General features: G+C 47.8%; 1 protein-coding gene across 6 annotated transcripts in view; it reads right to left on the reverse strand.

Annotated features, from left to right (window-relative positions):
• UBAP2L (ubiquitin associated protein 2 like) overlaps window positions 1–16,685 on the reverse strand; it is a 31,304-nt gene that overhangs the window by 3,415 nt on the left and 11,204 nt on the right. For 3 of the 6 annotated variants that reach the window (XM_036397767.2, XM_054517605.1, XM_036397768.2), the window contains exons 9-25: window positions 16,200–16,259; window positions 12,647–12,699; window positions 11,128–11,213; window positions 10,513–10,684; window positions 9,433–9,634; window positions 7,889–8,166; window positions 7,246–7,418; window positions 6,365–6,554; window positions 5,766–5,820; window positions 5,178–5,352; window positions 4,917–4,989; window positions 4,084–4,279; window positions 3,897–3,985; window positions 3,241–3,294; window positions 2,568–2,649; window positions 1,211–1,428; window positions 1,015–1,120 (exon numbers count right to left, since the gene is read on the reverse strand). In XM_036397767.2, coding sequence (XP_036253660.1) covers window positions 1,015–1,120; window positions 1,211–1,428; window positions 2,568–2,649; window positions 3,241–3,294; window positions 3,897–3,985; window positions 4,084–4,279; window positions 4,917–4,989; window positions 5,178–5,352; window positions 5,766–5,820; window positions 6,365–6,554; window positions 7,246–7,418; window positions 7,889–8,166; window positions 9,433–9,634; window positions 10,513–10,684; window positions 11,128–11,213; window positions 12,647–12,699; window positions 16,200–16,259 — 2,262 coding nt within the window. The remainder of the gene's footprint in view (window positions 1–1,014; window positions 1,121–1,210; window positions 1,429–2,567; window positions 2,650–3,240; window positions 3,295–3,896; window positions 3,986–4,083; window positions 4,280–4,916; window positions 4,990–5,177; window positions 5,353–5,765; window positions 5,821–6,364; window positions 6,555–7,245; window positions 7,419–7,888; window positions 8,167–9,432; window positions 9,635–10,512; window positions 10,685–11,127; window positions 11,214–12,646; window positions 12,700–16,199; window positions 16,260–16,685) is intronic. The other 3 variants (XM_054517607.1, XM_054517606.1, XM_054517604.1) reach the window with 2 other exon arrangements.

A 16,685-nucleotide genomic window follows, 5' to 3' on the forward strand; every position in this document is an offset into this window, starting at 1 on the left:
AGCAACAGGTGACCCTGTACAAAGCTGAAATACCTTCTCAAAGAGAAAATACTATCTTGAAGGGCTCTAATGCAGTGAAAAAAGGGACAAAAGGAATTTAAAGACTGGCAGAGGGAGCCAAATGCAGCCCTGTGTAAGTCAGCCAGACACCAACCTAGTACCAAGACAGGCAGTGGGTTCATGACCTTCCTGCATCTTTGAATCAAGGACACTTCCTTAGAAAGTGTCTGCCAAACACTGGTGGGAAACAAGTTCAAATCCACAACAATTGCTGTTCTGTTAATCACATACAGGCAGATAAAAAACCAACAAACCAAACCATTGAGCAGCTTAAGCTTCTGATAGTAGTGCAAGGGCCCAGACAGCTGATTGTGGGGCACAGAGGAGGACATGTACTTATCTGTAATCCCCAAACCTGCCCCAGACCTGGATGCAGAACAGTCCTTTCTAAGGATGATCAATCAATCTCCTTGGGAGCAGCATGCCTGGAATTTTTCTCTATTACTGCTGTAAGACAGCAGTCCCTACCACAGCCAGTAAGCAAGCATGAAGTGATCTGTAACCCCACAGAGGAGGGCATGAAGTGATCTATAACCCCCAAACCTGGATACAGAACAATCCTGGGCCTTTCTAAGGATAACCAATCAATCTCCTTGGGAGCAGCACGCCTGGAATTTTTCTGTATTACTGCTGTAAGACAGCAGTCCCTACCACAGCCAGTAAGCAACATGAAGCGATCTGTAACCCCCAAGAGGATCTGTAACCCCACAGAGGAGGGCATGAAGTGATCTATAACCCCACAGAGGAGGGCATGAAGTGATCTATAACCCCAAAACCTGCCCCAGACCTGGATGCAGAACAATCCTGGGCCTTTCTAAGGATAATCAATCTCCTTGGAAGCAGCATCCCTGGAATTTTTCTGTATTACTGCTATAAGACAGCAGTCCCTATCACAGCCAGTAAGACTGGGAGCAAGCCCTGCTGCTGTGAAAAGTGCTCTTGTGGGTCTCTTACCAGTGCTGTACCCATGAGAGCCATAGCCACTGGGCTGCTGGAAAGGGGTTGCTGATGCATTGACGCTGACATTCACACCATGCTGCTTGGAAGAGGTAGGAGCAACCTACAGAACAGAGAGGAACAGAGTGAGGAGAGGCTTTGCTGTGCCACCCCCTTCTGCCCAAATCCCACACCTTGCCTCTGGGGCACTCACAGGGAACACGGCGGGCCCGTACTGGAAGGTGCTGGGGAGCCCTGGTACCCCTGTGTAGTATGGCAGACTGGTGTAACTGTAGCCAGGAGGCAGCGCCGGGTTCAGGAACGTTTGCTGCGTGGTGTGGTGGGTCTGGGTCTGGCTCTGCTGAGGCTGAGCCAAAGTTGTTGCAGGAGCAGGGGAAGAGGCATCACCACGGCCAAATTTTGTTAAATCACCTGAAATAGAGGAGGTGAGAGTGAAGAATAATCTTAGATCCTGATCCATTTCAACTCAGCCCAAAGGTGAGCCAGCCTTTTGATAAACAGTGACTTCAGTCACACCGCCCTCCCCCCCACCTCCTGCCAGTGCCAAGGACTGTGGTCCTCAGACTTTTGCACACTGATAAGGTGAAGCTATTAATTGCCCCTTGGCCCTAACAGGACTACAGAGGCAAAGGGAAGACACAGTAGCAAAGCCCATAATCTGGCACTGGATAAACCTGCTAGCAGAGCCTGATTCCAGAGCTGTCCCTCTCCATGCACCACCAGCAGGACTGAACACAACCCAGATCCTTGCCTGGCTGTGCAGGGCTTGGCTGCAGGGCTGGGGGAAGCTCCCTGTTCTGATCTTGATGAGCACTCGCCTGGCTCATCCATGCAAACACACTCTCCTATTCAAAGCTCACACAGTTCAAAGCTCATAGAGCTCTGAGCTTTCAGCCTCAGCTGGGCAAAAGCACTTCCACACAAACCAGCTCCTGCCAAAGCTGAGAAGTGGTGCTGGAAAAAGAGTGAACCTCCAAGTGCAACAATTCCTAAAGCATGTGAAAGCTCAGTCACCACTCACTGCAGACTGGCAGTGTGTTAACCAAGGTTACCAAAGTCAGTGTGAGGTCATGCACCCACTGGGTGCTTGGCTTGAATTTGACAAGTCCCAAATTTCTCACCTGCTTTCTCCATGAAACTGTCCCATACAAAAAAAAAAAAAATTATTTTCTCCATATTTTGTGTTTCTTTCTATTTTTACTCTTAGTGCTTGAGAAGCACTGCTTATCACCTGCCTCACAACCACCTGGAAAGCAGTTCCCCAGTTATAGGCCTTGAAGAATTTTCCAGCCCTTCCTCAGTCCCTTTCCAACTGCCCCACATTAAGTCCTACTTTGCCCACCTCTTCCCAGTATTAGACTTTGACACAACCAGATGCTCAAAGGGAAAGCAAGAATTTAGCTGTGAGAAGCATGCTCCAAAGCAAAAGCACTGCAGGAGGCACAGTGCAGGTGCAGAGGTAGCTCCAGTGAACAAACAAAGACACGGGACCCTGGTAGAAGCAGCACAAACTCTGGTGGGATGGGAATCAGAGCAGTGTTTTTCCCTACCAGAGTATGGATTGCTGCTCAGGCTGCCATCTCTTCCAGTCAGTGGTGTGGTGGGTGTAGGGAATGGGATGCTGTAGTAATCCTGATGAATAAAAACAAAAGAAGGCGTTTATCAGCTCTGTCCAAAGTGCAAAGCAGTATATTTGGGAGAGAGGAATTTCTGTACTCTAGCTGCAAGATATGTCTGAGTATTGCAGTCCAACCAGCCACATCAGGCTGATCACAACCTACAGCAGCCCCAGGTTTTTGTAGCATGTACCATCCCCCTCATCTGGCTATTAGAAGAACCAGATAAGGTCTACTGGTATGCAGCTCTTTAACTGGCTGGACTTTCCCCCCCTCTTCACAATAAAATGGACATGTCCTGTTGCTAAATAAAGCCCATTCTCATCAGGTATTTAGTCACTGGCTCTGTCATGGATCAGAGGTGAATCTCTATAATAGCCCTGCTGTTGGAACTCGTGCTCCTTGGCTCCACAAGGAATATTGCTGCATGAGTAACTCGTGCAGGCAGCTCCCCACGTGCCAAGGAGCAACTGATTAACTCCTCACTGCCGTTACAGAGGTGCATCCAATCAGCAACTCCATTCTGCCAGCTCTTCAGCTGACTTTGTCTCTACCCAAAAGCAGCACCAGGGGAAGTGGCATGTCCTTGTCATTCTGCAGTACTCACCAATGGGAATCTCGTCTGGAGCATTTGCAAGTCATCATATCCATACACCTGTGGCTAGAAAAAGAGCCAGGGATGACATTGGGGACATGGACAACATAAGGATTTTAGATTAAACATTTAGATAAACATGAGAGAAAGCCAGAAGTAGGCAGTCAGCAGCCACCAGGTGCAGGCAGCCAGAGCCTTGACACAGGCTGATGCTGCCAGAAGTTCCTGTGAGTTGCTCAAAGTGCTCTAGACCATAAAAGCTACTTAACAGTTTTCCTCTGGAAATCATCCTAAAACTGAAGTCTGTCCTCACCTTTAGGAGAGGGTGTGACACATACCCCTAGACTTTGTGGCTGCTGCTACCCTTGCCCTGAGTGCCCTTTGTCACACCATATTTCTAACACAGCTCTGTGCTTCCACACACTGTGCTCTGCCCAAGGGCTCTTAAAAGGCTGGAGAGGCTTCAAAGAACAGACTATGGGGTGATCACAACACACATTTACCCCCACGGGCACATGGGAATTATGGAAAAAACCAGCAGGTCCAAACTCTGCCTGTCCAAGGCAATCCTACTGGGCTATGTCACAGTTTTTAGTTTCCCCACTATGCTACATCCATCCCTCCCTGCTGCAGAGGGAGCTGGGACACCACTGCCAAGTTCCACTCACCGGGTAGGCATGTAGCAACCCTGGAGCCATGATGTATGGATTAGGCAACAACGGTGGGACTCCAGGAGGGAGATTGGGAGGGGCTTTTCCTGAAAAAGGAGGAGAAAGGAAAAGTTCCACAGTGAAGCAAACAGCAGAAGCTCACTCTCTTAGCCCTCACACTGTTCTCTGGTAGCCAGGACAGTACCTGATGTGGTTGCAACAGAGCTGCGAGTCGAGGCCGTCACTGTGGAGTTGCTGCTGAGGCTGAGGCCCAGGCTGCTGACATTGCTGAGGCTGGAGGAAACGCTGACAACTGGTGGGGCAGCTGACACCGTGCTGGAGGAGGTGGAGAAAGTACTAGCAGAAGAATGGAGGCTTGCTTCACTCTCCACACTCGTGTGCTAAGGAAGGAAGGGAGGAGAGTCAGGGGATCAGGAGGATGGAAACAAGTGCACAGGTAGCACAGGACATTCACTGTGCTGAATATCATGCACCTCTGTCTGCATCTGGATCTTTCTGCAGTGAGCCTGGCTTAAGTCCAAAGTCCTGACAGCAGCCATTCCCTAATGCTTACAAATCTCTCTCGTGGTTCCATCCCAACTCATCTGTCTGAGGAGCAGAGCAGGGCTTGACATCACATTTGCAGCAGGGTGATTTATTCTGCTGCAAAAGCCAATACCCAGGAACTGCACTGCAAGAGCTCCAGCAGTAGAGATATTTGGTTCCACTGCATCAGCTACCAGTTTGCTCTGACATGTGGCTGTGACTCTGCAGCACCTTCAAGGGCTACTACAGGCTCAAAAGAAAGCACTGCTCAGTCAGAAACAGGCAGGGTGTCAACAGCCTTGAGCCACAGGTGTACAGTGTTCTGACACAACCCTCTGTTGTCTCTCTCCACACAACATCCAGACTCCAGCAGGACATCCAGCAGCCTGGCAGCTCCTGCCACAACCACAGCCCCAAGGTCAGGCACCCCAGCAGACCCTGCCAAGCTGAGCAGAAACGGGGCACACAGTGGGAGATCATACCCAGACTCACCAGAAGGGTTGAAGTTGATGTTCGCCCAGAGGATGTGGATGAAGACAGACTGTTCTGCTGGGTGGGTAATGCACTGACAGGAAGAGAAATAAAACATTGTCAGACCAAGGTGAGAGCCAACATCAGTAACACCATGCCATTTCCCATCTGCTTGAATGGGATGAGTCATCTTAGTCTTCCTCACTAGACAGACCCTGATGTCTGCTATAGATTCCTGCTTCTAGCTCTGCTTCTTCAGAAATCCACCCCTGACTCCCTCACCTGCTGAGCTGGGCAGTGCTTGTACTGGGGAGCTCCTCGCTGTGGCTCAGGCTGCTCAGAGCTGTTGAGTGTTGGCTGGCTGTTGTCAGCAGGGACGATGCAGACACCCCATCGTTGAGAGGGGCAATGCTGGGAGCAGAGGGGGAGTCGGATTTCACTGCAGGGCCCGTAGCACCTGAGAACAAAAGCTTTGGGTTAAGGGCAGCTACTGGCAGCTTCCAGAGGGTAACACAAGGGCAAGGATCAGCAAGTGCTCAGCTAGAGGAGCTGTGAGGTTGATTTGGAACAGTTATACACTTATGATTGTGTTCTATGTCTCACTTTACCCTAACACTACCACTGGCTCTGCAAAGAGCTTCAAGACCTACAAATGAAGTGCCTTTCACACACAAAGCAGAGTAAGTTATTGTCATAGGTGACCCTTCAAGGATCAGCACAAAGTTGAATGTTTTGAGGCAAACAATTAATCTGAATGGCAGCAATTAGTCCAGCAAGGAAAGGACTTGCTATTAGCACAGAAAAAACTCCTCATTCAAAGCAGAGAACACAAGAGATACAGGACACCCACTGTACTGGCAAGACTCTTACCTTCAACAGCCTGTGTGGTTTGTAATGGCGTGGGTTGTACAGAACTGAAACCATTCTGAGGAAGAAGAGAAAAAAGGAGTATTGGGCATTATTACTACACATTTCCAGAGGCAGAGCTAGTGTCACCTCTCTCTCACACTCCCTTGCACAGTTATGAAAAGGTCCTGCTACCAGCATGTGTCAGCAGACTGTGTTTGGGTCAGTCCCAAGGTCCAGCCCCATGCCAGCATGGTCCCCAAGTGGATGTGAGAGAAATCAGTGCAAGAAGTTTCTCAACACTCTCAATCCAAGCTCATTAGCCAAACCTGACATTACTGAGCTGGTGTGCAGCCTGCAAGAACGAAATCCATAACACAAAACAAAATTCTTTGTCTGCATGCCCCTCTAGCAGGGTACATGACACAACACATGCCCTGCAATCACCTTGACTGCTCAGGCACAAAACACAGCAGCCACAAGAGAGCTCTCATTAGAGCCCACAAGCCACACAATGAGGCTGAAAGGTGACAGAACCCTTTGATAAGCCATTCAGCTTTCCCCAAGACACTTCACAAGTGAGGCTCACTCAGCACAACAGGTGAGCAAAGCTGCTGTCTTACCTTAGCCTGGGTCAGATCTTTCTGGGGCGAAGAGGAGATAGAATTTGGGTATCGCCTCGTCTGGGTGGATCTCTGTTCATACAGTGGTCCCTGAGCACTGTTCTGGGAGGTAAATGTTGCTGTCTGTATTGTGCCACTCTGGTAACCAGACTCCTGGCTTTGATTGGACGAAATTGTGGATGAAGATTCACTACAAAAGGGAAAAAAAAAAAAAAAAAGTGTTCCTCCATTTTGCTCTGAAACAGCCCTGCTGTAAGCTGCTGGCCCAGACTGAGCTCTTCACTTCAAATATTCAAGATAAAAAGCCCCAAGCATCAGTATAAAGGCACCAGATGAAGCAGCCAAGCCAAGAAACATGCCCAGAGAGCAGGGCTAGCCCAGCCATGGACATCCAACTGCAGCCTTGCCTCACACACTGCTGTGCCTTAGGCAACACTTCATGAGCTGCCACCACTCAGGTCCCAGTACTCAAGGGACTGGCCAGTTACTGAGGGTCAGCCCAACAGAAGACAAACACACCATCACTGAAGATACTCCTATCCCACTGTGTCCCAGTTTGCCAGGCAAAAAGAAGGACAAAGCACTCAGAATGTGTTCACTAGAGACGTGGAGCAGTTGTGCTGGGGATTCCCCATCTGTGTTTTCAACAACACAGTTTAAGGGAAGCAGAAAAACTATTTTCTGTGCAAGTGCCACAGGCCAAAGAGCCACAGAGCTGCCCGATGAGTCTGCTGGCAACTTGTGCTTTGCTGTTGCATACGTTGTCCCCCCTTTATGACCAAAGCATAGTCAGAAAGGGTCTACTAGTATGCATGACAAGTCAAGTGCACAGGACCAACTTCCAAAGCTTCCTGCTTGGATTAAAGGCTCCTGGTGCTCACCTGGCCGAGCTGGTGTAGAGGCTGCTCTGAGACTGGCTAACGGCGGCGCTGGTTGTGGGCGTCGATTCATACTCAGCAAGAACAGGCTCTGAACCAAACTGTAATGCCCCAAACTGCAGGTTTAGCCCTGAGATATCTGAGGAGCCAGGCATTTCCACAGCAAGTGCAGGAATCTGCAAGGGAGGAACAACAGAATGGGTCAATCATTCCCAGGGATTAGGCCAGAGAATGATTTTATTGCCCTTGTTTCCCTGCACACAGTAGCAGTTATAGGCTTGCAGCCCCTGAATTACAGTGTTCAACCCAGGCAGGCACACAACTCCATCACCCCCACAAGCACTCACTGCTAACTAATAAAGTGCTGGAATGAATAATAAAGTACTGGAATGCTCTTCCCAGGGAGGTGGTAGAATCACCATCTCTGGATGTGTTTATAAAAAGACTGGACATGGAACTTGGTGTTAGAGTCTAGTTGAGGTGTTAGGGCATAGGTTGAACTCAATGATCTTAGAGATCTCTTCCAACCTCATCATTCTGTGATTCTAACAAGAGGAAGGCCAAGCCCAGACCTTCCCTGAGCAGCCCAAATGGCTGTTTCTGCAGCTCTAACACAACTCAATTGTCTCCTTCCCCACCACTGCACCTTTGATGTTAACGATGCTTTTTTCTTTTGCTGCTTGAGCTTCTGCTGTGCTGGCTGGGGACTTGAGGACTGGTTGTCCGAGGAGCCTGGAGACATCTGGGGAACTGGATTGGTTTTGCTGGGCAGTGGTGAGGATGGAGGGGCCGGTGTGGTTGTGGAGGCAGTCACCACAGGCTGCTTCTCCTGCATGAACACTTCTATCATGGTTGAAGTTGATGTGAAGCCCTGACGCTTGGTGAAGGGACTATGCACGGAAGAGTCTGTTGGATTCTTGAGATCTATGGCACAAGACAGAGGTGAGTTAGCAGGGTTTGTTTCCTTAAAAATAAATCAAATTCTGACACTTAGCAAGAAAAAGAAATCCTTTTCCTCTCTTTCATCCTGAAGCTTGTTAGAGAGCAGAAAACTTAAGCATCTCTGCTCCCAGCCTCACACTCTCACTGCCATCAATGCCAAGCCTTTTTAAGCACTTTTTCCTTCAATTGCTTCCACCACCCCTACAGGACAAAGCCAACTTGCACGGCTAAAGTCCTCCATTCTCCAAGCAAAGCTGGGCTCCAGAGTCCCTCGTGTGGAGACACTGCATATCAGAGTCCTGCAGGCCACTTCCTTCCCATCTCTGTTAACAGTCCTGCATTCCACGGCCTCACCCTTCTCCTGCAGGGATGAGGTATCTCCAAGCAACATCACTGCTTGGGGCTGCCTACCCTCAGGTTTTTGCATCACCTTCCTCCTCTGACTAAGCCTTTCCACGGTTTATTCAAAATCAACTCCTATTCTCTGTGACTCTCCTCTGAGGCTTCTTGTCTGAGAAGATCAGAAGCTGCCAACACTGACTGTCACTAGGACAGGGCTCAATTTTTCTTCAGCTTAGATTTGAACCAGAGCCATTTCCCTATAAAAAGCACAAGCTGAAGGAAATGAAACTAGCACTCAGCCACAGCAAAACTCAGCTTCTCATGTGAAAAGAGCCTCTCAATCCCTGATTATTCCCTCATGCCAGCCCAGCAAGAGAGTTACTTCTTGGCATTTAACAGCAAATCCCCTTAAAAGATAACAGGAATTCAGCAGGGAGAAGAGACTGACAAGTCTCATATTTGGGAGCTATTCCCCACAGGTGCTCTTCCAGAACTTTTTCTGGCACAGCTTTACACCAGAAAAAAATTCTGCACACTTGGAGAGGCTCAGGAACATCAGATCCCTGGCCCTGAACCTGTCTGGAACGACAAATTCAACTGTTCCAAGTATAAAAGGAACAGGGAGAGACTCACACACACACTATTACATTTCAGTCTCACCCACAGCTCTCTCTAATTTTCCCAGCTAAACTTCATGAGAGTTTACATTCAATGCAAAACCCATCTGCAGTTTAGAAACCTAAATTCCCACAGTCCTCAGATTTTTTTTGGTGCCCTCATAGCAGTAGTGGGAAGGCTGCTTTCCAACTTGTGAGCAGATCCTCTGCTGAATCCCTCCCACTGCTGCTCCCTGCAGTTCTGGGGGAACACATTCCCTCCCCTCTGGGAGCTGCTGCTCCTCCTTACCGTACTGCACCAGAGACGAGGTCTGTGTGGTGGATGCCATGTCCCAGGAAGCAGCAGTGGTGCTCCCAGCAGGCTGGGTGTGCTGAGCTGCCAGCTGAGCCAGTGCCTGGGCTGTCTTGAACTGCTCCAGGAACTGGGACCCTGTGGTACTGCTGCCTTTGGCCTCCCCGACATCTCCAAAGCCTTTCCCCAACATGCTCACCTGCAATTTCAACAAGGAGAAAAAGTCAGTGTCTGCCATGGCTTGGAACTTGGCTCAGAGGACAGACACAGCTCTGAATATCATCCCAAATGCTCTGTACCCTGCTGCTTCTCACTGGGTGCCTCACTCAACACTCTTGAGCTCCAAATGCACACACACTGCTGGCAGGAAGGTTCTTTCCCAGCCTCCACCATGTGTGAACACAGGTATGTTCATCCCTTGCCCAACCCATGCCATGGTATGGTGTCACAGGGGGTTACAAAGGAAGTTAATAGACAGGATCTTTAAAAAATATACTGAATTATTCTCATGCATTCAGTTGCACTAAAAGAAAAACATCAGGAGATCTTGGCTTTATAGTTAATTTATAATTTATAGTTAATGTGGTTTTGAAAATCTTTCCTCAACTATCTCACCATTAAGCAAACAATTTTTGTTTCTTTTTGCTGAAGTTACACAAAGCAGCATCTGCCCAAGTCTCTGCAGATCCCTGACTCTGACTCAATGTCTCCTTCCTTCTCCTGTCAGTGGGTGCCAGCATTCCATCCCACACCAGTCCCCAACCAGTTCTGTTTCTCAAACTGTTGGAATTGCAAGCCCTGGACTAAAAGAGCTTTTCCTTTCCTTTAAGCAGGAATGAAGCATGTGTTGCAAATCTGACAAGGGCAGCAGGGGAGGAATTATCACAATTATTTCAAATTGAGCAATGAACTTCAGGCCACTGCTTTTAAAGCAGACTAGCAAATTATTTCACTTTACCAGCCCCAAGCAGAGAGCATTAGGATTGTATTTCCTATATTACCCAAACAGACACAACAACAGGGGACAAAAACAACCTCAGGGAAACACCCACTGGGCAGAGACCAGCACTTCCTTACCATGCTGTGGTGAGAGAAGGAGTTTCCAGAGGCAGGCTGGGATAGAGCACTCTGTTTAGAATTGCTGAACACCAGTGGCTGTGCCAGGGAAGGAGTCTGGGATGACTCCAGGTTTGTTGACTCATTCTCCATAGAAGAGGGTGTCTTTCCTAGCAGGACTGCGAGATCAATTCTGGGTAGACAAAGACCCACTGAGGTTACCAAAGCTCCCACTTCCATGAGAACAAATTCCCCCTCGAGCCTCACAGCTTTTACTTTACAAATGGGAGGAATCTGAAGAACACCAACTCACAACTGCCAGTAGCAGCCTCAAAAAGACAGATTGACCAAGCAAGACCCTGCATGGCCTTTGATTTTAAATAATTTTAAATGTATAATAATTTAACACAGCAAAATTTCCCCAAACTTGAAGAATCAGCAATAGAGCCTAGGAAAATTCTAATCCAGGATTAGGACCCAATAACTCCAAAGTCAACTCTTCCATTGAAATCCACCCCACCTCATTCAGAGCTGCTGCATTTTAGCTAGCTAGGAAGGTATAGCTGAATTTGGCAAATTGCTCTGGGACTCATGTGCCACTTTTCCCAGGTAAACAGCATCACCATGGGCTCTCACCTTTGTCCAGCTGTGATTGTCACATTCTCAGCAGGGAGAGGCACTGAAGACACATTGGAGGCTGTGAAGATCTTTGTCTCTGACAGCTGAAAGATAAAAAAGGAGAAAAGAATCCAAAAGTGAGAACAGCACCTCATAAAAGTCCCTATGACACAAAGCACATGAATGTTTGAGACAAACAGCCACAGAAAAACTCAAAATTCAAGTGCTTAGACTGAAACTTCTCTAGCATTTGGCTCCCATCAGAATCAGCTTCTATTTCATTTGTTTCTCTCAGGCAAGTGTACAAATCATCTGCCAGTGGAGGAAAAAAAAACCTCTCAAATGCTTCTACAAATTTCCCATAGTCCATAAATCCCCTAGGGCTGCCCTAGGACTCTGGGCTGTTGCTCTGAGTCAATGGCATGCAGCACAGACCTGCAAGAGCCCCAGCACAGTAGGGGCAAGCACTGTAGCAAAGACAAAGAGAAACTTTGGATCCATAGCTAAGCTTTCAATAATCTGGGTTCACTTGGATGATCTGACCAACAGATCAGCTATGGAAGGGAAAATAACATTGCTCAAAATCTGCTGGAGGTTAGTGATGACCTGGCCTGAAACATGTCTGAACATGAACAGCTTCTATTCCAGACTGAGGAGCTGCTACAAACGTAACTGCAGAGTTTAAGAAGTAAATCCAGAACTCCTGGGAGCATCTCAGACACACTGAGGGTAAGACAGGCTCTTAGAAGCTCCCTTCTAGCAGAGACCTGACTGAACAAAGAAAAGCTGCTCATATCTCCAAACACAGCAGCAGTGCTTCCCCAGGTGGTGCCTGGCAAATCAATGCCTGCCATGCTTGCCCATTCTGTCAGCTGAGCCAAAATGAGCACACAAAACAATCACATTAAAATGCCCAACCCTGCTCCATCTGCAAGAACAGAACACAGCACTGGTGTTCCTTGATTCAGAGAGGGACTGAAGCCCATTTCAGAAGAAATTTATAGACAGGCATTAAGAGAAGGTGCTAACAATGCCCACTCTCTCCTGGAGGAGATGAGGTCGAGAACACAAGGGGGTGGGACACACCAAAGATCATGTCAGAAGGTAAAGTCAAGAGCTTCTTTTCCATTCAAATCACAAGGAGCAGCTGAGGCACATGATGTGCACGAAGCCATGAAACTGCTGCTGCTGTGATCAAAAGCAAAACTTCCCCCAACTGCCACACACCACAGCAGTGGAGCAAGAGCCCTGTGTGGAGTCAGGCCAGTTTTTGGAAGAATTCCATCTTGCAGTTACAGGAAAGGAGAGGACCAGCCTCAATGCCCCAGGAGATCTCCTCTGGCCATTATGACAAGCTCTAGAACACACATCCTGCAGAAGATCCAACAATCACTTATTGATCAGAGCTCCTGGGGCTGGAGCCTGCCTGGGCTTCTGTCCAAAGTTTGGGGAGGATGGGCTGGCAGCTCTGTGTGTACAGACAAGACAGCAGCCTGCTGGCAGCTGCACAGAGGAGATGGCTTCAGGGAATACCTACATCTTCATTCCAGTCCTCCGTGCCCCATTCTTCTGTCGCTGCCCTCCATGCACCTATAAGGACAACAACAGGTACAGAAGTTATGCATGCATCAAAGCTCTGTGTCCAACAGCTGGGGGAGCACTGGGGAGCTTTGCAGGCAGCCAGGAGGATTTCTATTTGCCAATCAGACAAGTTAAAGCAGTCAACCTCAACCCCAGGCTTTATGCTCAAGATAGGATCCCCCTCTGCCTTGCTGCTGCAGGCTGGGATGGAAAAAGAGACTGCCAGGCTGGCAGACAGGGCAACACACATCCTGCCAACACCCATTAGGGAAGCTGAGCTCTGCAAGGAAGGCCCAGCACTGTCCCCAGCCTCCTTGTGCCATTTTCCTGGCTCCCCCTTGTAGTGCAGTAGCTGCAGGTTTGTGCAAGCAGTGTTACCCCAGCAGCTCCTCCCTCGTGGCCTTCCAGCTCTGGCACAGGATTTCACCATCCAGGCAAACCTCAAGTTTCTATAAAACTTAAGGATAACTGAGCCATTCCCATAGTTCATCTTCCACCCCACAAAAAAGTTTTGAAACCTCAGTGCTCCAGAACCTCCTGTGCTCAGGCAAATGGGATTCAGAAAAGAGAATTTATGGGACTAAGCAATTCCTGCCTTTTCTGTGACCAGTTTCAGAGATATGCTCAAAGTGTGCAGCTTGAAGTACCAGGGAGAAAAGCAGGAAACCTCAGCTGCAATCCAGCACAGCAAAATTTAGGTGAGCAAAAATTTACCAGAAAAGAAAGAATTTTGCCTGGCTGCATTTTCAACTTGTTCCAATCCTTGCTTCCATCACAGTTCAATTGCTGTACTTTGAATATTATGTGTCAGTTTCAGATTCCATTTAACAACTAAAATTTGGTTTGGGAAGAGAACAGGAGCTTTCACATCCCCAAAAACCTCAGAGCATAAAGAGCATAAAGCCAGTCCCATTTTGTGCAGCTTGCTTTCAGTTCACACAAACCAGATCAAGAAAAACTGAGAGCACCAGCAGGGTTAATCCTCAAGACACTTAGTGGATGGAACAAGCTGGTATCAGCCCTTTTACAGCATAAAACAAAGCATGTGGGGAAGGAGAACATTCTGAGCTCTTCTGCAGGACACAGATCTCCCCTTACAGAACTTCACTTGTGGATTTAAACAAGCACTTGTCTAGACTTGGGGGATCTAATACATGAAATAAGTATCAGTGAATTATTCTTTTTTCATTGCTTTTTTGTCTTGCTTGATGGATTGAGCCAATTCAAGAAGTCTCCCAGGATTTACTGTTTTATATATTCAACTTTGAAATACAGATATTAATACAACAATGCTTGCCAGAGTGCCAGAAGTTTTAAGGCACACTGCCCCTTCCTCCACAGCCAGAACTATCAAAACATTCAATGCAAAACCCATCTGCAGTTTAGAAATCCAAATTCCCACAATCCTTAGATTTTTTGGTGCCCTCACAGCAGTAGTGGGAAGGCTGCTTTCCAAATTTTCATGGATCAGGAAGGTCATTCTAGCCCAAGGCTGACCCAAGAGGTGAAGTGGGAGCTGGATGTACCTGCAGCTGGCCCAGAGAGCAGGAAGACAGGAGAGCTGCCCCAAGAGTTTGAGCATGCAGGAACATAGCATAGGGCTCTCAAGTCTTGTTTGTTTGGGGGAAATAAGAAGAAAAGCAGCACTAAAAGCAGAAGGAAACCCTGCAGATGAAGAACAGCCATTGACAGGGCTTTCCCAGCACATCTACTCCTCAAATACCAGACACTGACTCAGCATGGCTCGAGGGGCACGTGGAGAATCAAAGATCTGTGATGTATTCACCAGGAGCACCCCAGAAAGCTCCCAGCTGGCACAGCATGGGAGGCTTTTTTAAAGAAATCAACTGTATCACTCTCCATCAGGCTCTGCTGAAGGGGAGAGCTGCAACACAAGCAGTACCCTGAGCTTTCTAACACCATTTCAGAAGGGTGGTCAGAACAAGAAGCCTTCCTCTCTGCTTTCAGCCCTTCAAAAAGCTGCTGGTCTTGAAGCTCTCAAACCACCAAAAAAAAAAAAAAGAAGGAAAAAATAAAATTAAGCCAACAACATGTGCAAATATAAATGTGGTGAAGGAAAAAAAAGTCCTATTTCTTTTTTAAAGAAACCAACTGTATCACTCTCCATCAGGCTCTGCTGAAGGGGAGAGCTGCAACACAAGCAGTACCCTGAGCTTTCTAACACCATTTCAGAAGGGTGGTCAGAACAACAAGCCTTCCTCTCTGCTTTCAGCCCTTCAAAAAGCTGCTGGTCTTGAAGCTCCTCAAACCACCAAAAAAAAAAAAAAAAGGAAAAAATAAAATTAAGCCAACGACATGTGCAAATATAAATGTGGTGAAGGAAAAAAAAATCCTATTGTGTCTCCAAGTTTTTCAAATCCCTCCCCAAATCCACTCTCTCTCTTCATTTTAAACTGGGAGACAACCACCCAGCCTGCTCCTCCCACAGCCCAGCAGGCAGGAATGGATCCAGGCTTGTCACCCTGCACCAGCAAGGCAACACACCCAAAGGCCCCCACTCTGCACCTCGAAGGAATGCTAATCCAAACAAAGCCAAAGGGCAGCAAAACCACAATGGCAGTGCTGGAGCAGATGGCCTTGTGCTGCCTGGGGAAGTTAAAGATTAACCCAAAATGCTCCAACACAGCAGAAGCTCTCCATGTGTCTGCCTGATTTCAGGCCCTTGCATGAGAGACTCCTCAGCCTGAACACTTCTCCCTGACCTTCAAGAGGAAAATGGCAAATTCTTCTGGAAGGTCCCTTAGCCTCAACTTCAAAACCTCAGGTTAGATGGAGGAGACAAACAAGATGTTGGCCTGATTATGGACACAATGGACTTCTGTAGGTGTGAGCAAACTGCATCCCCTCATGGGTGTCTCTTGGCCTCCTAAGGATAAATATTTGAGCAGGAAATCAAGTGGCAGGCACAGAGCAGCTTTGCCACCAAGCACCCCTGTCACCCTCAAATCCACCATCATCTTCAACTGCAGGGAGGTGAAGAGGAGCAGCCAGGCAGGCTGAGCATGCCAGAGCAGCCTTTGGGCTCTGCTCACCCAGCAGCAGCCAAAAGCAGAGGCAAAGCACAGAGAGAGCTCAGCCAGAGCAGCTGCCCTGGCAGCAGGGCTGTGACCCTGAGCAGGAACAGCAGGGAGGACAAAAGAATGGCACAGGGACAACAGCAAGTCACAACTTTGGGCATGTGAGACACAGGGAGTATGACTGCCTCACACCTCCTGCCCTCTGTCACCAGAGCTGCTCTGGGCATCCAAAAGCAATGGCTGAAGTTCAAATTTGCATAATCCACAGGAATTGCTGTTAGCTTCTCCCAATTTACATTTCAAGGTGTCAACGTTAGTAAAAGCACAGTCAGAACAAAGTCAAATATTAATTAAAATGAACAAATTAAGAGAGAGAAGAATGACATATCCACAGATATTTCAGATTTTTTTTAAAAAATAGCTATAAAGTAAAGGTATCCGGGGCAGTTAGTGCACCTGGATGTATCGTACCAGGAGCAGTGTCAAATTTTCGGGGATAATTTGACCCCTCACCCCCAATGAAATCAAGTCCTGAAACAAAAAAAAAAGAAAAGAAAAACAACCAGTGAAATTTTGACTTAAAGTGTAGGTGAGTTTCATTGCCCCCATGTACACCAGTCACATTGTACCTGTGGATATTATTAATTTAAAGAGAATGCCTGTGGCTACTAAATTGCAAACAAAACAACCACACACAACACAGGTGACCAGTGGTGTTGCACAATAAACTTTACAGCTGTGTTGTAGTACTAGAGCAAATCTGAGTTGTTTGTCAGAAAAATCTTCAGTTCTCTCCCTAACCACACTCTAACCCACTTCATTCCACAAAACACCAACACAGGGAAATGGAAACCATTCAAACAGAAGCCTGTTCCCATTAGACAGTTAAACTTCCAGCACACAGAGCTGTGTCCACTCCCTCTGGTATTTAAAACCCCTCCTCAGCTGCCAAGATGA

Source organism: Molothrus ater, chromosome 29 (assembly GCF_012460135.2).
Source record: "Molothrus ater isolate BHLD 08-10-18 breed brown headed cowbird chromosome 29, BPBGC_Mater_1.1, whole genome shotgun sequence".
NCBI lineage: Eukaryota > Metazoa > Chordata > Aves > Passeriformes > Icteridae > Molothrus > Molothrus ater.